The sequence below is a fragment of the Anabrus simplex genome, chromosome 8 (assembly GCF_040414725.1).
Source record: "Anabrus simplex isolate iqAnaSimp1 chromosome 8, ASM4041472v1, whole genome shotgun sequence".
NCBI classification, from domain to species: Eukaryota; Metazoa; Arthropoda; class Insecta; order Orthoptera; family Tettigoniidae; genus Anabrus; species Anabrus simplex.
The window spans coordinates 19,033,076-19,057,394 of record NC_090272.1 but is presented as its reverse complement, the minus strand read 5'-3'; the positions used below and the strand labels follow the sequence as shown (position 1 = coordinate 19,057,394).

The window sequence follows — 24,319 nt, the reverse complement described above, 5'->3', positions numbered from 1 at the left end:
GAGAAGAATTAAATCACTACAGGAAATAGCACAAAAATTTGGCCTCAACATCTCCTTAGTAGGAGAACGGGAAATCAAAATCGTAGACAAATTTTAATACTTAGGTGAAATTATAACATACAACCTTAACGAAAAGCAGACATGGCATAAACAAATTAACCAAAGATCAATATGTCAACCAACAGAAAAGACCTCTCAATAACCACAATCTTAAAGCATTATAAAACATTGATACAGCTAGAAATAACATGCGCTCACTGCAGCAATAGACAGGATACACAAAATAGAAGCAAGAAGAATCAGAACAAAAACTTCCAAGAAAATAGATAGGCCTACTGGAGACTAGCTTCTAAAGAAACAGTAATGATCACTATCAGACAAAAACGAATCTCATTCTTTGGTTACCTAATTAGAACACACGCAAATGGAAAACATGAGGAACAGTAAGAGTAGTATTTAGTGGATTACAGAAATCAAGGAAGATATGAAGGAACTACAAATCACAGTCGAGGATAAAAAACAAGACCCACAGAATCAAGACACTCAAAACATGGACACCAGACTACAGACCAAGATCAACAGACAAACCATGGGAATTATTATTCCAAACGAGGAGAGAAAATCAAGATCCAAGAGAATGAAGAAGTACTGGGCTGAGAGAAAATCGAAAAATCCATTGTATCATTGACTAAAGTGGTCCAAAGAAGGCCATAAAATTCAAAATAAATAAATAAAATTATATTATTATTATTATTATTATTATTATTATTATTATTATTATTAATATTATCATCTGAACGGCCGTTTTCCGCACTGACTTCTTAAGTTTTGAAAACCATGACGAATCATGCTTGTTGTTTAAAGGGGCCTAACATTGGAGGTAATCGACTTTAGAAGAAGGGGGCAGTCGGTAAAGAACTTACGTGCTGCGTATCGCTCTCACTAACGTGTAAGTAAATACCAACTCCCTACAATTAGCTTTCGCGTCTCATTTCGGAGCCTCTTTAAGACTGGGATTGTTGATCGGAAAATAACTTACAAAGGAGCCGCTGATTCGCAAGGAAAATTTTTGATCAGCATGAAACTCCCGTGATACGAGGTTTAAAATAGTTTTCAGTAGAGGCGTGTCAGAGCGCCACAGGTTACAGAAATTTCATCCGAACATTTGTTGCATAAAGTATCCTCTAATTCTCGATAATGTCGATGTATGGCAAATACTGAAGAAGGAAGATTCAATATGTTAAGTTGTGTCCACGGTTGGTAACACTGAACTTTACGACACATACCTGACGCGGCGTTAGGCTAGGTCAGACACGGTGAGCATTCACCACCGATACATCCAGAGCTTTTTCTTTGGATACTTACCTGATGACGACAGTAAAACACTGGACATCTCATTCTGTGAATTCACTGAGATATTAAATACCTGCTTTGAATGGCAAATTTCTGGCGTCTCAGTGAAGCTGAAGGGAACGTAGTTATCGTGTTCCTGATCTTGTAGTCTTCAATCAATCAATCAATCAATCAATCAATCAATCAATCAATCAATCAATCAATCAATCAATCAATCAATCAATCAATCAATCAATCAATCAATCAATCAATCAATCAATCAATCAATCAATCAATCAATCAAGCAATCAGTCAGTCAGTCAGTCAGTCAATCAATCAATCAAGCAATCAATCAATCAATCAATCCTGATCTGCATTTAGGGCAGTCGCCCAGGTGGCAGATTCCCTATCTGTTGTTTTCCTAGCCTTTTCTTAAAATATATCAATGACATTGGAAATTTATTGAACATTCCTAACTCCCCTTCCTATAAATGAATATTTGCCCCCATTTGTCCTCTTGAATTCCAACTTTATCTTCATATTGTGATCTTTCCTACTTTTAAAGACACCACTCAAACTTATTGGTCTACTAATGTCATTCCACGCCATCTCTCCACTGACAGCTCAGAAAATACCACTCAGCGGTGATAAGGGAACAGGGAACTGGAAATCAAGTAGGGATGACATAAAATTGTTAGTGTTGAACTGTAGAAGTATTGTAAAGAAAGGAATAGAATTAAGTAATTTAATAGATATATATTTACCAGATATTCTAATAGGAGTTGAATCATGGCTGAGAAATGATATAATGGATGCAGAAATTTTCTCACGGCACTGGAGTGTGTATCGTAGAGATAGGATAGGAAAGGTGGGAGGGGCAGTTTTCATTCTGGTGAAAGAAGAATTTGTAAGCTACGAAAAAGTTAAAGATGAGACACATGAAATTCTAGGTGTAAGGCTCATTTCTAAAGATAATAGGCAACTTGATATATTTGGAGTGTACAGATCGGGAAAGGGTAGCACTGATGCGGATTCGGAATTATTTGATAGGATAGTCAGCTATGTGGGAAACGACATGGAAAGAAATGTGATTGTAGCGGGAGATCTGAATTTGCCAGATGTCAATTGGGAAGGAAATGCGAATGACAGGAAGCATGACCAACAAATGGCAAATAAGTTAATATGGGAAGGACAGCTGATTCAGAAAGTGACGGAACCAACCAGAGGGAAAAATATTTTGGATCTGGTGCTGATAAAACCAGATGAGCTCTATAGGGAAACTGAAGTAATAGATGGTATTAGTGATCATGAAGCTGTTTTTGTGGTAGTTAAAAATAAATGTGATAGAAAGGAAGGTCTTAAAAGTAGGACTGTTAGGCAGTACCATATGGGTGATAAAGCAGGTATGAGGCAGTTTCTAAAAAGTAACTATGATCTGTGGAAAACGGTAAATAAAAATGTAAACAGACTCTGGGATGGGTTTAAAGAAATTGTTGAGGAATGCGAAAACAGGTTTGTACCTTTAAGGGTGGTAAGGAATGGTAAAGACCCACCTTATTACAATAGAGAAATAAAGAGACTAAGAAGGAGGTGCAGACTGGAAAGAAATAGAGTTAGAAATGGCTGTGGAAGTAAGGAGAAATTGAAGGAACTTACTAGAAAATTGAATCTAGCAAAGAAGGCAGCTAAGGATAACATGATGGCAAGCATAATTGGCAGTCATACAAATTTTAGTGAAAAATGGAAGGGTATGTACAGGTATTTTAAGGCAGGAACAGGTTCCAAGAAGGACATTCCAGGAATAATTAATGAACAAGGGGAGTGTGTATGTGAGGATCTTCAAAAGGCAGAAGTATTCAGTCAGCAGTATGTAAAGATTGTTGGTTACAAGGATAATGTCGAGATAGAGGAAGAGATTAAGGCCAAAGAAGTAATAAAATTTACGTATGATAACAATGACATTTACAATAAGATACAAAAGTTGAAAACTAGAAAAGCGGCTGGAATTGATCAGATTTCTGGGGATATACTAAAGACAATGGGTTGGGATATAGTACCATATCTGAAGTACTTATTTGATTATTGTTTGGCCGAAGGAGCTATACCAGATGAATGGAGAGTTGCTATAGTAGCCCCTGTGTATAAAGGAAAGGGTGATAGACATAAAGCTGAAAATTACAGGCCAGTAAGTTTGACATGCATTGTATGTAAGCTTTGGGAAGGCATTCTTTCTGATTATATTAGACATGTTTGTGAAATTAATAACTGGTTCGATAGAAGGCAATTCGGTTTTAGGAAAGGTTATTCCACTGAAGCTCAGCTTGTAGGATTCCAGCAAGATATAGCAGATATCTTGGATTCTGGAGGTCAAATGGACTGTATCGCGATTGACATGTCTAAAGCATTTGATAGGGTGGATCATGGGAGACTACTGGCAAAAATGAGTGCAATTGGACTAGATAAAAGAGTGACTGAATGGGTTGCTATATTTCTAGAAAATAGATCTCAGAGAGTTAGAGTAGGTGAAGCTTTGTCTGACCCTGTAATAGTTGAGAGGGGAGTTCCTCAGGGCAGTGTTATCGGACCTTTATGTTTTCTTATATATATAAATGATATGAGTAAAGGAGTGGAATCGGAGGTAAGGTTTTTTGCGGATGATGTTATTCTCTATAGAGTGATAAATAAGTTACAAGAATGTGAGCAACTGCAACGTGACCTCGAAAATATTGTGAAATGGACAGCAGGCAATGGTATGTTGATAAACGGGGCTAAAAGTCAGGTTGTGAGTTTTTCAAATAGGAAAAGTCCTCTCAGTTTTAATTACTGCGTTGATGGGGTGAAAGTTCCTTTTGGGGATCATTGTAAGTGTCTAGGTGTTAATATAAGGAAAGATCTTCACTGGGGTAATCACATAAATGGGATTGTAAATAAAGGGTACCGATCTCTGCACATGGTTATGAGGGTGTTTAGGGGTTGTAGTAAGGATGTAAAGGAGAGTGCATATAAGTCTCTGGTAAGACCCCAACTAGAGTATGGTTCCAGTGTATGGGACCCTCACCAGGATTACCTGATTCAAGAACTGGAAAAAATCCAAAGAAAAGCAGCTCGATTTGTTCTGGGTGATTTCCGACAAAAGAGTAGCGTTACAAAAATGTTGCAATGTTTGGGTTGGGAAGAATTGAGAGAAAGAAGAAGAGCTGCTCGACTAAGTGGTATGTTCCGAGCTGTCAGCGGAGAGATGGCGTGGAATGACATTAGTAGATGAATAGGTTTGAATGGCGTCTATAAAAGTAGGAAAGATCACAATATGAAGATAAAGTTGGAATTCAAGAGGACAAACTGGGGCAAATATTCATTTATAGGAAGGGGAGTTAGGGATTGGAATAACTTACCAAGGGAGATGTTCAATAAATTTCCAATTTCTTTGAAATCATTTCGGAAAAGGCTAGGAAAGCAACAGATAGGGAATCTGCCACCTGGGCGACTGCCCTAAATGCAGATCGGTATTGATTGATTGATTGATTGATTGATTGATTGATTGATTGATTGAGTCGAGCAGCTCGTCTCCTTTCTCCTAATTCTTCCCAGCCCAAACTTTGCAACATTTTTGTAACGCTACTCTTTTGTAGCAAAATCACCCAGAACAAATCGAGCTGCTTTCCTTTGGATTTTTTCAAGTTCTTGAACCATCGAATCCTGGTGAGGGTCCCATACACTGGAACCATACTCTAGTTGGGGTCTTATCAGAGATTTATAGCCCTCTCCTTTACATCCTTGCTACAACCCCTAAACACCCTCATAACTATGTGCAGAGAACTGTATCCTTTATTTACAATCCCATTTACATGATTATCCCAATGAAGATCTTTCCTTATATTAACACCCAGATACTTACAATGATCCCCAAAAGTAACTTATATCCCATCAACGCAGTAATTAAAACTGAGAGGACATTTCCTCTTTGTGAAACTCACAACATTACTTTTGACCGTGGGTTTTTTTTTTTTTTGCTAGGGGCTTTACGTCGCACCGACACAGATATGTCTTATGGCGATGATGGGATAGGAAAGGCCTAGGAGTTGGAAGGAAGCAGCCGTGGCCTTAATTAAGGTACAGCCCCAGCATTTGCCTGGTGTGAAAATGGGAAACCACGGGAAGCCATCTTCAGGGCTGCCGATAGTGGGATTCGAACCTACTATTTCCCGGATGCAAGCTCACAGCCACGCGCCTCTACGCACCGTGTTTATCAACATACCACTGCCTGGTGTCCATCTCACAACACTATCGAGGTCACCCTGCAGGTGCTCACAATCTTGTAACTTGTTTATTACTTTATACAGAATAACATCATCTGCAAAAAGCCTTACCTCTGATTCCACTCCTTTACTCAAATATATTTATATATATAAGAAAACATAAAGGTCAAAAAATACTGCACTGAGGAATTCCCCTCTTAATTATTACATGGTCAGATAAAGCTTCACCTACTCTAATTCTCTGAGATCTATTTTCTAGAAATATAGCAAACCATTCAGTCACTCCTTTGTCTAGTCCAATTGCACTCATTTTTGCCAGTAGTCTACTATGATCTACCCTATCAAATGCTTTAGACAGGTCAATTGGAATCCTACAAGTTCAGCTTCAGTGGAATAACCTTTCCTAAAACCGAACTGCCTTCTATCTAACCAGTTATTAATTTTGCAAACATGTCTAATATAATCAGAAAGAATGCCTTCCCAAAGCTTACATGCAATGCATGTCAAACTTACTGGCCTGTAATTTTCAACTTTATGTCTATCACCCTTTCCTTTATACACAGGGGCTACTATAGCAACTCTCCATTCATCTGGTATAGCTCCTCCGACCAAACAATAATCAAATAAGTACTTCAGATATGGTACTATATCCCAATCCACTGTCTTTAGTATATCCCCAGAAATCTGATCAGTTCACTTTTCTAGTTTTCAACTTTGGATCTTACTGTAAATATCATTCTTATGTCAATTTTAATACTTATTTAGCATTAGTCTCCTCCTCTATCTGGACATTTTCCTTGTAACCAACAATCTTTACATACTGCTGACTGAATACTTCTGCCTTTTGAAGATCCTCACATACACACTCCCCTTGTTCATTAATTATTCCTGGAATGTCCTTGGAACCTTTTTCTGCCTAAGTACCTACACATACCCTTCCATTTTTCACTAAAATTTGTATGACTGCCAATTATGCTTGCTATCATGTTTAGCTGACTTCTTTGCTAGATTCAATTTTCTAGTAAGTTCCTTCAATTTCTCCTTACTTCCACAGCCATTTCTGTTTCTTTCCAATCTGCACCTCCTTCTTAGTCTCTTTATTTCTCTATTATAATAAGGTGGGTCTTTAACATTCCTTACCACCTTTAAAGTTACAAACCTGTTTTCACATTCCTCAACAATTTCTTTAAACCCATCCCACAGTCTGTTTACATTCTTATTTACCATTTTCTACTGATCTTAATTACTTTTCAAAAACTGCCTCATACCAGCTTTATCAGCCATATGGTACTGCCTAATAGTCCTACTTTTAAAACTTTCCTTTCTATCACATTTATTTTTAACTACGACAAAAACAGCTTCATGATCACTAATACCGTCTATTACTTCGGTGTTTCTATAGAGCTCATCTGGGTCTATCAGCACCACGTCCAGGATATTTTTCTCTCTAGTTGGTTCCATCAATTTCTGAATTAGCTGTCCTTCCAATATTAGCTTATTTGCCATTTGTTGGTCATGATTTCTGTCATTTGCATTTCCTTCCCAAGTGAAATTTGGTAAATTCAGATCTCCCACTACATTCACATTCCTTTCCAGGTCATTTCCCACATAGCTGATAATAATTCTGAATCCGTGTCAGCGCTACCCTTTCCCGGACTGTACTCTCCTAAGACATCAAGTTGCATATTATCTTTAGAAATTAGCCTTAACCTACACCTAGAATTTCATGTTTCTCATCTTTAACTTTTTCGTAGCTTACAAATTCTTCTTCACCAGAATGAATACTCCCGCTCCCAACATTTCTATCCTATCTCTATGATACACACTCCATTTCCGTGAGAAAGTTCTGCACCCACTATATCATTTCTCAGCCATGATTCAATGCCTATTACAATATCTGGTAAATATTTATTTCCACAAGTCTCATGTTGTGAGGCTAACGTCCAAATAAAGCTAATTTTTCTCCTTGCAGGGAAATTATCATAAATAACGCATCTGCCACAAAAAATTCTTGCAGAATAAGTGAAGAAATGCAACGCTCCTCTTATTTCCACGTTCACTTTAGCACAATGTACTATCCCAGGTCATTTATTTAAGAAATATAATGCAAAATAAAGTAGAATGTAGGGTAAGACAGGTAGAGGATTATGAATACTTTCAGCTTTTAATTTCAAAATTGAATTGCACGATGGAGGCAGGGGTCCTATAAGAAATACTCTAGGTGACTTGAACAAGCCAGTGGACCTTAAAGAAGTACTCTGGAGGTCAAGATTACCAACAGGCTAAGGCTCTAGGTGACTTGAACAAGCCAGTGGACCTTCAGGAAATACTCTTGAAGATGAGGATACCTGCAGGTTGAGGCTCTAGGTGACTTGAACAAGCCAGTGGACCTTCAGGAAATAATCTTGAGGGCAAGGTTACCTGTAGGCTAAGGCTCCATATGACTTGAAGAGGCCAGTGGACTTTCAAGAAATACTCTGGAGGACGGTATTACCAACAGGCTAAGGCTCTAGGTGACTTGAACAAGCCAGTGGACCTTCAAGAAATACTCTGGAGGAAGATGTTACCTCAAGGCTAAGTCTCTAGGTGACTTGAACAAGCCAGAGGACCTACAAGAAATACTCTGGAGGAAGATGTTACCTGCAGGCAAAGGCTCTAGGTGACATGAACAAGCCAGTGGACTTATAAGAAATATTCTGGAGGATGAGGTTACCCTGCAGGCTAAGGCACTAGGTGACTTGAACAAGCCAGTGGACCTTAAAGAAGTACTCAGGAGGTCGCGATTACCAACAGGCTAAGGCTCTAGATGACTCAAACAAGCCAGTGGACTTACAAGAAAAACTCTGGAGGAAGATGTTACCTGCAGGCTCTAGGTGACTTGAACAAGCCAGTGGACCTTCAAGAAATTCTCTTGAGGACGAGGTTACCTGCAGGCTAAGGCTCTAGGTGACTTGAACAAGCCAGTGGACCTTCAGGAAATACTCTTGAAGACGAGGACACCTGCAGGTTGAGGCTCTAGGTGACTTGAACAAGCCAGTAGACCTTCAGGAAATACTCTCAAAGACAAGGATACCTGCCGGTTAAGGCTCTAGGTGACTTGAACAAGCCAGTGGACCTTCAAGAAATACTCTGGAGTAAGATGGTACCTACCGGCTAAGGCAACTTGAACAAGCCAGTGGACCTACAGAAATACTCTGGAGGAAGATGTTACTTGCAGGCAAAGGCTCTAGGTGACTTGAACAAGCCAGTGGACCTACAAGAAATACTCTTGAGGACGAGGTTACTTGCAGGCTAAGGCTCTAGATGACTTGAACTAGCCAGTGGACCTTCAGGAAATTCTCTTGATGAAGAGGTTACCTGTAGGCTAAGGCTCTAGTTGACTTGAACAAGTCAGTGTACCTTCAAGAAATACTCTGGAGGAAGAGGTTACCTGTAGGCTAAGTTACTTGAACGAGCCAGTGAACCTATATGTAGTATCTTGAGGATGTTAAGGCTCTAGATGACTTGAACAAGCCAGTGGACTTACAAGAAATACTTTTTGAGGATGAGGTTACCTGCATGTTAAGGCTCTAGGGTCTTGAACAAGCCAGTGGACATTCAGGAAATTCTCTTGAGGACGAGGTTACCTACAGGTTAAGGCTCTAGGAGACTTGAACAAGCCACTGGACCTGCAGGAAATTCTCTTGAGGACGAGGTTACCTGCAGGTTAAAGCTCTAGGTGACTTGAATAAGCCAGTGGACCTTCAAGAAATACTCTTGAGGACTAAGTTACCTGTAGGCTAAGGCTCTAGATGACTTGAACTAGCCAGTGGAGCTTCAGGAAATTCTCTTGAGGAAGAGGTTACCTGTAGGCTAAGGCTCTAGTTGACTTGAACAAGTCAGTGTACCTTCAAGAAATACTCTTGAGGACGAGGTTACCTACAGGTTAAAGCTCTAGGTGACTTGAATAAGCCAGTGGACCTTCAAGAAATACTCTTGAGGGCAAGGTTACCTGTAGGCTAAGGCTCCATATGACTTGAAGAGGCCAGTGGACTTACAAGAAATACTCTTGAGGACGAGGTTACCTGCAGGCTAAGGCTCTAGATGACTTGAACTAGCCAGTGGACCTTCAGGAAATTCTCTTGAGGAAGAGGTTACCTATAGGCTAAGGCTCTAGTTGACTTGAACAAGTCAGTGTACCTTCAAGAAATACTCTTGAGGACGAGGTTACCTACAGGTTAAGGCTCTAGGAGACTTGAACAAGCCAGTGAACCTGCAGGAAATTCTCTTGAGGACGAGGTTACCTGAAGGTTAAAGCTCTAGGTGACTTGAACAAGCCAGTGGACCTTCAAGAAATACTCTGGAGGGCGAGATTACCAACAGGCTAAGGCTCTAGGTGACTCAATCGAACCAGCAATCCCGGGGACGTAAAGCTGATAGCCACTATCTCTGTGATGCCATCTGTTGGTCTCGCGGTCTGTGCGAGTCCATGTGTTTAACTTATAAATTAACTCTGACATAAGAACCGTCCAGTACAGCTAGCAAGCCGCGTAGATGGAGTACCTTCTTGTTATCGCCGCCGGCCTCGCATTCCTGCTTCTTATCCGGAGGCCCCGGGCCAGGTCAGCGACTTTTACCTGTATTTGAGGGTTGGTTCGACCACTCAACCTAAGTAATTACAATTGAGGAGGTATCTGACGGTGAGATAGCGGCCCTGGTCTAGAAAAACCAAGATTCGTGGGGCTGAACACACGACACCTCAATCTGCAGGCCTTGGGGTTGAGCAGCGTTCGCTTGGTAGGCCATAGCCCTTCGGGACTGTTGCGCCATGGGGTTTAGTTTGGTTCTTGTGATCTCCACTGAATTCGAAAATAATCGTACGGTTAAAATGTATGTCGCATAGCTCAAGAGGGAGTCTGTTTTGTAGACTTCTGGGTATGGCACCGAGGACTCATTTATAAACTTAAACTTGTCGGCTTCCCGGAATACTTGGTCTGCCTCTTCCATCGTTATCTTGCACACAGGAGATTCAAGGTCCTGTTTAACAACTCCCTGTCGGATCTCTGCCATATCAGTGCAGGGGTGCCGCAGGGTAGGTCTATCTCTCGTGTGTTCTTTAATGTATATATGTCTGGCATACCCCATCCACCGCGCGTGAATGTTTACATGTACCCTGGGGACACCGCTATATCGGCTGTCTCACGGCAACCACCCAGAGTACAAAATGATCTCCAAGAAGCTCTCTCCACTCTCGAACCCTGGCTTCGGCAATAGGAATCAAAAGTAATATTACGAAGAGTAGCGCTACGCTCTTCTCTAAACGTACTAGGTCCGACTCCGAACCACTGGTCTTCTTTGGCGAAGTGATCTGGTGGTCCGATGTTACAAAATACCTGGGTGTGTTGACTTTCAAACATGATGACTCTTGGCTCGGGCACTCAGACGCCTCTATGAAGTTATTCCCATCATGAAAGCCGACAATGGGCTTAAAACAGGATCCTGATGTACAGAACCTCCGTTTGGTCAATCCTCGAATATACCAGTGGCAGCCAAAACGCACCTGCACGAAGTCCAACGCATGATAACAGGTGCGCAACGGTTCGAACGGAATCGAGACATTCATAATGACCACACTGACGAGATCTATACCAAAGAAGACTACACGGAAATTGTATTTTGGTGTGGGCTCCAACTACTGTAGAACGTGGCTAAATATGATAGTGAAGGTCTTCATTACTCAATCACCTCTCGGGGTGTAGGTCACACTCCGTTCAACAAGTGTCCAGTGTCCACAAGGCCGGAGGGTTAAAGTGCTCAATGGAGACGCGGTGTCTGCTCATGCTATCAGCGAGTCATGATGAGTCTGTGAAAGTGGAGGAACCCGATTGCAGAAAATCGCTAAGAAGAGAAAGTCGCCTGTCCAATTAAAACACGTTCGCTTGGCATTTCATGCAATGAGCTGTTTCGTAATTCTAAGTACAACTGAGAAGAAATAGCTGGAAGCCCTCTCATTTAAACTAAATTAATTCACGATTATATTTCGCATAGTACATGCTTCTATCAGTTAGGGGAAATCTCCCTGTTTTGGACTTCAGTCACAATTCCTCGTTGATCGTACCTGGAAGTGTCAATACAGTGTCCACTTCATCCGTATGAGTTCAGAGCCAGGGACAGTGTGCAAATCACGAACGTGAAACATCTCATCGTGAGCGCACCTTGGCATCTCCGGAAACCGTATGAAATATTATTTTCATTCTCTCTGTAGATGTACTTCTGCTGCAATGAAGACGAATCCAACCACCTAGCATGGACGCCGCTAAATCGCCTGGTACCGAACCCGGCACTACGCCGAACAATCAGTAGTTAGTATTATTATTAAGCGTATGGAATTTACAGAATGGACAAGTATATACAATATTATACAAAAGAAAAACCTGCAAATAATACATGGTAAATAGGGAACAATTACACATGGATATCTAAATTGTTTATCCACTGCACTAGGGATTCTGAGACATCAGTAAAGTCTTTCCGGTCTCCACCATAAGCACGCAGAGGGCATTCGTCCATTATATGATGCATGGTCTGGACTAAAGCACCATAATCACACGCTGGAGAGTCCCTGAAGTCCCACTGGTGAAGGGAGAATGCAGATCTTCCACAATTTGTGTGAAACCTGTTTAGTGATGCCCACGTTCTTCTTGGCAAACTGAAACCAGCTGGGGCGTGGTTTGGATTAAAGAGGCTTGGCCACTCCGGAGCTGTACGAATCCATTGCTCTTTCCATTCCTCTTTTAAATTGAAACCAGCATCCATTAGATTCTTAGCTCTTTTCATTGGTGGCTTACGGGATTTCAGCCTTGGTCTCCAGAGATCTGCAACATCTTTGTGGATAGGTAGAGTTGCATTGGACATGATCTTATCATATTCTTGAACAAGGGCTCTTGAACGTCGCAGGCTTGGTGGAGCAATGTGGGACAGGACTGGTAGCCAGTGCGTTGCAGTAGGCTTCAGAGTACCAGAGATGATACGCATGGTGGTGTTAAGTTGTACATCGACTTTCTTCACGTGGCAACTGTAAAGCCATACTGAAGAGCAGTATTCAGCTGCAGAATACACGAGGCCAAGCCCAGTGCGTCGTAATGTGTCCACTGAAGCACCCCATGAAGTTCCACACAATTTAAACAGAATATTATTTCGCGATCTCAACTTAGATTCGAGGTTTTCAAGGTGCTTTCTATAAGATAGGGTTCGGTCAAGCGTTACCCCGAGGTACTTTGGATTAGTATTGTGCTTTAGCACTGAGCCATTGAAGAATACTTGGAGTTTTGTATTAGCCAACTTGTTGTGGAGAGGGAAGCAAGCAGATTCTGTCTTATTCATGCTGGGTTGTAGTCTCCAGTTTCGGAAGTAACAGCTAAGTGTATTCAGGTCAGACGTCAGGATGGCCTCGGCATGGCTGAGATCTGGATGTTGAATGGCAGTGGCTAGGTCGTCTGCATAAGAAAATGTTAATGATTTTGTCTCAGGGATATCCGATATGTAGAGATTGAATAGAAGAGGTGCCAATACTGATCCCTGGGGAAGGCCATTTTTTAGTTTCCTAAGACGACTAATGTCATCATACATGACGACACGGAAGAGCCTTTCGGTTAGCATATTGTTGATCAGTGTGGTTACAGTTTTGCAAGGGATAACTCGTTGCAGCTTCAACATCAACCCTTGCCTCCACACAGTATCATATGCAGCCTTTAGATCTACAAAGACTACAGATGTTTTAGTACCCCTTTGAAAACCAGCTTCAATGTGAGTTGTTAGTGCTAGCACCTGGTCAACACAGCTTCGATTCTGCCTGCTTTACTGCTCTACTGGGATCATTTCATTAATGGCCGAACTAATTCTATTGTACACAAGTCTCTCAAGGAGTTTATAGCAAACACTCAGCAATGCTATTGGTCGGTAGCTATCGACTTGGTCTTCCGATTTACCGGGTTTCAGAATTGCAATGATCTTGCTTACCCGGAATTCATATGGCAGATATCCAGACTATAATATATTAGAGTAGAATTTAGCCAACCAGAGCCTTGTGTTTGGACCACTATGTATCAGAAACTCAGGAAATATCCCATCAAAGTCAGCAGCTTTACCTGGTTTGAGGATTTTAATAGCAGTATCTACTTCCAGATGTGAAAATGGTTCCGAGTATATAGAGTTCTCCTGCAAGTTGCTTTTCAGTTGTTTGAGCAACTTCTTTACTTGTATGGTATGTTTCTTATCAGAGGGCGCTCGTGACATATTAACAATATGTACAGCTACTAGGTTGGGGGTGATGCAACCATTTCTCTTGTGGCAGGTTCTGTTTCCGGAGAAGACTCCAGGCTTTTCTGCTGGATGTTTGAAGTCCATAATCTCAACCGCATTGTTCCACTTCTGCTGTCGAGACTGTAACAGAGCACTTGCTATTTCAGGATCTCCACCCTGTAAATACTCCTCATAGAGTGTCTCACAAGTTTCATTCCATCCAGGGATATACTCTTTCTGCAGCCCTCTTGGAATATATTTCTTGGCACTTGAGATAATAAGTCCAGCAAAACGTTCGTAGTTAGACTAAATAGGCGGTATGAATCGTACACATTTGTCAAGATCTTCTGAAAAGCATTTCCACTTCGCTTTATTGAAATTCCAGCGTGGTCGAGGTGTGCTTTTAACCAAAGGTATTTGTATTCCTGTAGTTATCATGACAGGTCTGTGTTGACTGTCGGGAAAGTTTTCCGTTACTTTCCTTGTAGTAGGCAGGACAATACCGTTTACATCTTCAGTGACAAAGCAAAGATCAGGATTGTATTCTCCCTTCCAACAGGCTGACTTAAAGGTTCCTCTGTCTTTCACATCCAAAAATCAAGTGTAGATTATTAGCTTCAACCCAGGTGACTAGTTGAGAGCCACATTCATCTGTATCATATTTTCAGTTCGGATGATGACTATTGAAATCTCCGACATACATTGCTGGATGATTCTGGGTAAGGAGCACTTCATTTGGCCAAGCCACTTTGGTGCCCGATATGTCAACAGTTACCACGTGAACATCGTCAGTCACTGTTGCTGAAATGAGCCGAACATCTCGTAGATTCGAATGAGCACAGGTTGCTGCTCCATACGTCTGGTGGTAGGTGCCCCAATAACGATATAACCAGGGATCTTTCCTCTTGATCTTAGCTGTTCCTCAGTAGCAGTATGAGTTTCCTGAATGGTCACTAAATCGATGTTGTTTTCAAGAAGGATTCTAGAAAGATGTTAACTCTTCGATCTGGATATGCCTTCGATGTTTATTTGGCATATTCGTAAATAAGGTCCTAGTATCTCTGCAGGTTGGTCCTGAGAAGGACCATTTGCAGAATTTCTCTCGGAGTCCATTTGGCCAGTAGATCAGTTTGGCCGCCGAATTGTTGTTGTTCGCTCAGCACCACCCGGGGAACACGTGCAGGGCAATGTGGAGGTAAATCCCGCGGACGTAGCGTAACGATTAGCGCTATTGGCTACCATCCTCGCTGGTCCGAGTTCGACTCTCAGTACTGACAGAGAATGTGCCTGAAGAAAGCTACAACACGAAGCTGCATACGAGAGTTTGTTTAGTCTTTCAGGTAACTGCAAGTATGATGTACCGTACGTGCGAAACCCGCTCAGTTGAAGGGGGACTAAAGGGGGACTTACCTGGGGCCTGTTTCATAAAGCTACAAGTCTACAAGCGTAGAAGTTGTAGTTACAAGTGGATGTTCCTACACTTGTGGGAAATATTTGTTTCATAAACAAAATTTCTACAATTGTAAGGCTGGTGCGTTTCACTACAAGTCTTACAAGTCAGCTGATTTCTGTGAAATAGCCAAGTGGAGTCAAACATGAGTAATCCTAAACAGCAACAAGTTGCAAATAAAAATTTAATCCTGAATAAAATCAGGGAAGCGAAGGAAATTTTGTTTGGAACTTTCTATACTTCACTCATGAAAGAAGACAAAGTTAGAGAGTGGAGGAATATTCATAAAATTGCCTTATCTCTAGAAGAGAATTTCCTTGAGGCTTCACCTCACGCCACAGATTATCTGGAAATTGAGAGGAGAAAGAAGATAGCCCTTCAGAATGAAGTGTTAGAAATAAAAATATATAAATAAAAGCTGGAAGCTTTGAGAGACTTGCGCCTTTCAAAGTGCGATGAGAATGTAAGAGAGCTGGGGGAGGTATATTATATTTTAACAAATTAAGTGCCTGAAGAAGCTTCTTAATGTATGGTTTTGCACTTTTTTAAAATTTTCTCCCATATATTAAAGGTTAAAGGAGTTTGAGGTAAGCACACTTCCAGGGCAGTTAGCACTTGCATAGTAAAATGTAAGATTTGGCTCACACACTACCATGCAATTTATGGAATGGTTCCCATGCCTATCAATAAAGTCGCTCTCATGTGCTACCACAGGAGCATCAATGTTTATTAGTGTTCCATCAATACATCCATATACATCCTACGATCAATAGCATGGAACTCTCGAACTATGTGGCCAGTTTCCTCTGGCCAGTCAACAACTGTGGGAAACTTGACAATATTCACTGCATTCACAACTGAATGAACTCCTATGCACACACTATATTTTGATATACCATGCACATCACCTACTGCATGATATTGCCCTCCATTTCCTAACCAGTGAAATGCTATAAGTAACTTATTTTGGGGATGTCTGTCTGTCATCAGCGCAAAAACCAATGGCAGCACCAAAATAAGGCGTACTAGGCAAGCCGAGGAGTGAGGTAGTTTACCATTGCTTTCCTCACTGGGTCAGAAAGTGCTATTACAGCACGACTGACCCTATGAGCAACACCTTTCATAACACTCAGATGCACTAGTCATGCTCTGAATGGCATTAATCAGCACCACCCATACCCCAGCAGCTTCCATATTGTCACAGCCATGGATGAGACTGGGACTTACGTGGAAGCTACACTTTACTCTGGCCTGTGCCAATAGATGGATACAAAAGTACTGTATCCATCAAGAAATGGCAGCAGGCAAATTTTGGGGGTTAGAGCACAGTTTCTCTTAGTTGCAAGCTCAAGTTGATTATGTAGAAGTGACTCTAGTTTTACTGAACTCGTTCTAAATCTTTTATTGTATCCATAATAGCCACGTCTTTGTCCATCCCCTATTATATCGTCGTCATTATCGTTGCTACTATATAACAAATACTTTTTCACATAAAAATTAACACAAAGCTTCAAACCTGATTATTGAGTATTTAACAGCAAATTACACAGACTTATATTCAACCTTGTATGTCTAAAACAACTTGTAAGAAAAATGGTATTTTCTACAAGTTCTTGTTATCTACAAGTATCTTTATGAAACACAACATGAATTTTGACTTGTTGACAAGTCTTGTAGCTTGTATAAATACACTTGTATTATGCTTTTATGAAACAGAAATTACTTTTTTTCAACAACTTGTATGGACAATTACTTGCAACTTGTAGACTTGTAGCTTTATGAAACAGGCTCCAGGAGGCAGTTTCGACTTGAGCATGTCCATAGCCACCACGTTGATTATGAGTACCCCGATGGGACACTCCGGCAGCTCTTAGGGCGGCAGAATACATACTAAAGGAGGACTTATCTGGAGGCAGTTTCGACTTTAGCATGTCCATAGCCACCACGTTGATTATGAGCACCCGGATGGGACACTCCGGCAGCTCTTAGGGCAGTAGAATACATACTAAAGGAGGACTTACCTGGAGGCAGTTTCGACTTGAGCATGTCCATAGCCACCACGTTGATTATGAGCACCCGGATGGGACACTCCGGCAGCTCTTAGGGCAGTAGAATACATACTAAAGGAGGACTTAGCTGGAGGCAGTTTCGACTTGAGCATGTCCATAGCCACCACGTTGATTATGAGCACCCGGATGGGACACTCCGGCAGCTCTTAGGGCAGTAGAATACATACTAAAGGAGGACTTACCTGGAGGCAGTTTCGACTTGAGCATGTCCATAGCCACCACGTTGATTATGAGCACCCAGATGGGACACTCCGGCAGCTCTTAGGGCAGTAGAATACATACTAAAGGAGGACTTACCTGGAGGCAGTTTCGACTTGAGCATGTCCATAGCCACCACGTTGATTATGAGCACCCAGATGGGACACTCCAGCAGCTCAGGTTCACTCTTGACGAAGGCCACAGCGCACAGACACTGACATTCTAGACGACGCCTGTCTGGGTAAGCTCGGCGTAGCTCGCGATTCACGTTCTGCTGGAACTTCTTCATGTCGAACAGCTGCCGAACACAATAGAGAAAAATGATTGAAATAACACCGCCGAGCCGTTAAAAGATACAGGATACAAGCTAAGCGTGGTCTCGAGTCCCACCATGAGTTGCCCTGAGGTTACCAGTTTTCCCTTCCAGGCAAATGCTGGGACAGTCCCATCACTCATTTCATGTTCATGAGCTCCATATCCGGCCGACCACGATAGATCTCTACCGGAAGTGTGTCCATGAACTGTCCATGCCAAATGTTGCTTTTCTGCGGACGTCACAAGAGAACCGGTGGTCGTTCACCTACAGGACTTGAAAGTAAATGATCTTCTGTTATGGGACAAAGAAGACGACACTGAAGAAAGCGATCATATTTCAGGTTACGTGACCTACGTTCCTTGAGCCATTGGACATAGAGTTTGTAAAGAAAGCGCACCTTATTTCCTCCCTTCAAATGAGAAATATGTTTTGAAGATTTTCCTTTCTAACTCTCATTGTACAGAAGTTAACCCGATAACGGTCGCGGTGCCCATCACTACCAGTGTAGCTCACTAACTTTCTAACTCTCATAGCATAACGAGTAGAAGAGAAAGTTGTTCCCTGTTGGCTAGTATAGGCACTGTGATGAATCGTCCGCTAGGGGCAGCACCTTTGCTATCTGGGGGTTGGTATCTGTAGTTGTAATAGGCTATGGATGTGTTCGGTAGTGTTGTTCTGTGAAGGCAAAACTTAATTGACGTGCACTGTTGTTAAGTGAAAGTGAAGAGCGTGTGATTTGGTGATGCTTTTCTTTATTTAGTGTAAATATAGTACTTATAGTAAATTTAAAACTTACAAAAATACCGACGAGGAAAAAAATGCCTACTTGCTTCCTTCCAGGGTGTAAGTCTGGCTACAAGACTACGAAAGGTAAACACTTCTTCAAATTGAAGCAGAATTTTCAAAATGGGAAAAGGCGATTCCCAGAAAGGACAAAAAGCTTTCTGATAAGTGTTATGGATGCGATTAACATTTTTCTGATGAATTTATTGTTTTTTCATTTGTAATACAAGGTGAGCAGGTAGAAATTCCTAGAGATAGATGGAAACTGAAAACTGGCGCTGTCCCTCATATATTCTCCAATTTTCCACAATATCTCACGAAACAATTAAACAAACGAGAATCACCCCGTAAAAGACAGCCTCCGGAGACGAAGGAAAGTTCAAGAAACAAATCACACAGGCCTCACCACGATGCTGTTTCTGAGAGTGATAAAAGAAATGAAATAGATTCAGACACAGCTAAAAGACAATAAGGTCACTTAGAAACAAACTAAAGAGATAGGGACGTAATATAATGCCTATCAGTAATAAGTTGAAAATAGCTAATGCAAAGATTTTGTTGCTAGAGAAACAACTAAGAGATTCCAAATTATTGCCAAATTAATCAAGTGAGCCGATATTAAGTAGGAAGTTAAAGCTGATTATTGACACCATGCTAAAAATATGTCAGCTAAGAAATAAGAAAGGGATGAGGTATGATAATGAATTCCTTTTAGATAGTCTCTTATTTAAAATTAAATCAACTAAGGGCTATAGACACTGTTTAAGGCATGACATGCTTCCCCTTCCTTCGGAGGCTCAGTGCGAAAATTAGTTAAAGGTCTTAAGAGCCCTTACGGGGTGAACACCCATGCCATTAGTGCTATTCAAAACTATTTCTGCGATGAGAAGAGTGAAAACAATCGCACGTGAATTCTCACATATGACGAAGTAAAACTGAGAGAAGAGATTCAGTTTAACACCAACCCATTAAAAGTTGATGGATTCGTAAATTTAGGAGAACACTCCCAAGAACACGGGAAAAATAAACTCTCAAATCATGCGTTAGTGTTCATGTTTGTGACTCTATTCAATAATTGGGTTCAGCCGGTTGCTGTGTATGCAAGCCGAAATTCCACACCTGGTGATATTTTGTCACGGCTTTAATCCAGGTGGTCTTACAACTGGAGCAAATTGGCGCCAGAATTATAGGTTTCACTTCAGACATAAGTCAGTCTAATAAAAAGGTGTGGAAATGTTTAGGAATAAATGGAAAAGAAGGGAAGGTCGTGTGCTCTATTTCTAAACCTTTTGGTTCTAGTAGGAGACTTTGGGCCTTTTTAGATGCTGTATATATACAGTAATTAAGTGCATCAGAAATAATTTTCACGACAAAAGGCAAGTTTATTACAATAATGAAGTTGTGGACTTTAAATTCTGTCGACAAGTTTTTGAAATGGATAACTGCCATAAATTTGCAGGTTTGAAAGTTTGCCACAAGCTAACGTCTGCACATGTGCACATATAGACCCCACTTCATTTCAGGGCATGAACGTGAGACTTGCTTTTCAGTTATTTAGGCCCTAGTAATTTTGTTGCAAATCACACAAAGTTCTTTAGACAGATAAACTCGGAGGGATTTGAAGACAGCGACCCGACAGAAACGTTCACAAGGGAATTAACCATCCTAATAGATGTATCAAATACTTCTACACCGGCAGGGGCCCTTTATAAATTCAATAGGGCATCAAAGCTTAATGAAATGGAGAGATAGCCTCAGTGGGAAGAATAATACTTTTGCTTCAAAAAGAACTCTTGAATTCCTAAGAGTAACAATTGAGAGCAACATACAGGTGTCCGAGTATTTATGGAATAATGGATTCCGATATGTGCTCACAGCCAAATTTAATCAAGATCCACTAGAATGGCACTTTGGTATACTACGCTCATTAGGTTGTGACGACCACTCTTCAACAATAGATTTTCTGAATTTACACATGTTGCAATCTATTTATATCCCAACCAAACTTGCCCTGTTATCGGGTAGTAATTGTGAGCCCAAATTTGAACTGACATTGACATAATTCGTCAATCAAATGAGAACACTGGTTAAGAAGACATGAGAGACAAATAAGGCTGTAGTAGAAAATGCACAAAAGAAAATAAGACAAGCACTAGACTTCACTGAGAACATGGATGAACTCTTACCGGACTGGGAGAACAATTTAGGTCTAATTAACAGTGATAGCCGCAGTCTTGCAAAGGAGTGTTTGCTTTATTATCTAGGAGGATATATAGTACGCAATGTATCCAAGGGCATAAAATGTCATAAATGTGTCAGCCTGCTTCACGGAAAGCCTAGAGAAGAAATACTTGCCGCAGCCCTCACATTTATTAGGGACTGTGTTGTTAGGTCATCAGCCCAGAGGCTGGTTGGATCCTCAAATAGCACCACCAAAGGTTATGCGGTTATAAGGAAACCGCAAAAACCAATGGCAGCACCAAAGTGAGGCGTACTAGGCAAGACGAGGAGTGAGGTAGTTTGCCATTGCTTTCCTCACTGGGTCAGAAAGTGCTCTTGCAGCACGACTGACCCTATGAGCAACACCTTTCATAACACTCAGATGCACTAGCCGTGCTCTGAATGTCATTACTTAGCACCACCCATACCCCAGCAGTTTCCATATTGTCACAGCCATGGATGAGACTGGGACTTTGGTGAAAGCTACACTTTATTCTGGCCTGTGCCAAGAGATGGATACAAAAGTACTGTATCCATCAAGAAATGGCAGCAGGCAATATTAGGGACTATAGCAATAAAAACAGCACTGACAGCACTTTCCTCACCCAACCTTCAAGAGCAGTTTATAATGTGTTCATGCAAGTTGAAAGTGTAGTGGAACAAAAACTCTCCTGTGAACATAGTCTATGGGCCGATGTATTTTAGGAGTGTTAGGACAGTTTGCACAGTATCACTATTAATTCGAAATAATTAGGATGCTGCGATGACCACGTTGTGGACATTATCCCTAAACTTGTGTTACATTATATGAAATGTCGATTTTATTTTGTAACAAGACAGATGAGAAAGGAACTGAAATCTTCTAAGACCACAAAGTCTATCCGGAAGCTATCTAAACTGTCTGACAACTGACTTCTGGAATGGTAAGCAAAAGCATAATATTTTGCATGCAATAATTGTCTTTTATTCGTAAGCTGGTTAGTGAACTTAAGCTCAAATACTGCTGGGAGAGCGGCCTAGCGGAGGAACCGATGAACTAGGGAAGTGATTACACTTCTTCCTTCTACTCGCTATGCTCATAGTATAGAAGTTAACCCGAGAACGGTCGTGGTGCGTCACAATGCCCAGCACTACCAGTGTACCTCACTAAATTTCTGAGTCTCATGGTATAGAACTTAACACGAGAACGGTCGTGGTGCGTCACAATGCCCAGCACTACCAGTGTACCTCACCAAATTTCTAAGTCTCATGGTATAGAACTTAACACGAGAACGGTCGTGGTGCGTCACAATGCCCAGCACTACCAGTGTACCTCACTAAATTTCTAAGTCGCATGGTATAGAAGTTAACCCAAGAACGGTCGCGGTGGGTCACAATGCCCCATCGCCACCAGTGTTCCTCATTAACTTTCTAAGTCGCATGGTATAGAAGTTAACCCGAGAACGATCGCGGTGGGTCACAATGCCCCATCGCCACCAGTGGTGACCAGGCGCGGTTCTGCCTTTAGGTCACATGGTCACGTGCCCCTCCACCGATTAAAACTATTATAAAAATCAGAACAACATTATGCACGATTACTGTCACGACCACCTTCAGTGAGTTCAAGAGGCTATGATTCACCATGGTTGTTCTTGTTCTAGCAGCCCTGGACTAAACTAGGCAACATAGTAAAGGTCTAATCGCGGATGGGACCGACTCGTTCTTATACCTGAACATCATCGCCTCATTCTGAGAGCTGTGAGGGGTGAAGGGGGTAATGGCAAATTCCATTGACCCGGTCACAGTATTTCTACGACGTGACACTTCAGCGCTAGTTCGTATTTTGAACTTACTTCTCGTACAGCCTAGTAGATAGCACCCAGCTACACTTTCTTGTCGGCATATGTATTATTAACGCGCGCAAAAGTAGTGTTTGTAGAAAACCTGTGCTTACCTTGTACGTCTGTTAGATTAATCGTGTCCATCGGTGTCGATGTTCATTGTAAGTCTGAAAAGTGTGTGAAGATTAGTGTGATGTATCTGAGTGTATTCCTCTGCGAGCATAAGTGTTTTTAAAATGAATCAAGTGAGCTACTTACAAACAAAATCTCTTAATTACGAAAACAGATTACTAGCTAAAGAAATGGGCCGACCAAGACCAGAGCTTAGCATAAATCGTTCAAAGATAAAAACAGAACCTACAATTGCAGTTTCATATACAAGAAATAAGAAGGTAGATGATAGATATTTATTTCAATAATTAATTCCAACGAGCCAAAGGCTCATACAAAGGAATTGTACAAAGAATAATATATCCAATGGCGGATTAATTTAAGATTAATTAATTGATTTAATTGATTCCTAGTGTTCCTAATATGTTGAATGTGCCCCACCCATTTCTATCATCAAGAGCCGCCACTGGTGGTGACCCTGTAGCCCCTTCATCCCTTTACAGAACGCAGTAGTTTGAACCTGCGAGTTGTTAGGGAAGTTGTTTGCCGTTTCCTATGCGTACATTTTTCTCAGTTTATATTTGTAGGAACGTATTCGTGGGGGAGAAACCAACAGATGGCCTCTAACAACGCTCTATCGTCTTATGGATGTCACAACTATAAATGCATTAGTTGTCTATTCTTGGAATAACAAGGGCAAGCATCTCATAAGGAGGCAGTTCCTGCTTGAGAATGAACTCGCCCTTCCTTACATGACAGCCTGGAAATCTTATCCGTAAGGTAATGCACAGCCTGGTATCCCAATTCCTGAAACGATACAGATGTTCGTGTGTGTGAACTGACCTTCATAGTTCCTAATTAACATGTCTATCATCTCCAACTTTTGTAAAACAAACATCATTTTGAAGTTCGTTAACCGGTTACGCTGAACTATTAACAAATATCCGGTGTAGCTAACGATCATGTTTGTGCGATGTTCATTTGAATAGGAACTTGAGTTTGTCTACATTATCCTCGAAAAAATCCAGTATAAACGTTTTTTGCTTCTTACTTTTTGAGAAAACATGGTGGACATTTAAAGCACGTGTAATTATTCCAATGAATTTTCAATAATAAATGTATATCTGTGTTGAAATGAAAAGAGATGAAATGGCGTATGGCTTTTAGTGCCAGGAGTGTCCGAGGACATGTTCGGCTCGCCAGGTGCAGATCTTTTGATTTGACTCCCGTAGGTGACCTGCGTGTCGTGATGAGGATGAAATGATGATGAAGACGACACATACACCCAGCCCCCGTGCCATGGAAATTAACCAATGATGGATAAAATTCCCTACCCTGCCGGGAATCGAACCCGCGACCTCTGTGACCAAAGGCCAGCACGCTATATCTGTTTATAACGATTTAAATAAAGATATGAGGCTCTTCATATTATGAAATCATTGTTAATTAATATATTTTATAAAATACAAGGACAAAGGGTCGTA

General features: G+C 41.2%; 1 protein-coding gene across 2 annotated transcripts in view; it reads right to left on the bottom strand.

The window, feature by feature from the left end:
* Positions 1 to 24,319, bottom strand: part of exp (expansion) — a 374,884-nt gene that overhangs the window by 100,314 nt on the left and 250,251 nt on the right. For both annotated transcript variants that reach the window (XM_067152795.2, XM_067152794.2), the window contains exon 6: positions 17,685 to 17,883. In XM_067152795.2, the coding sequence (XP_067008896.2) occupies positions 17,685 to 17,883 (199 nt within the window). The remainder of the gene's footprint in view (positions 1 to 17,684; positions 17,884 to 24,319) is intronic.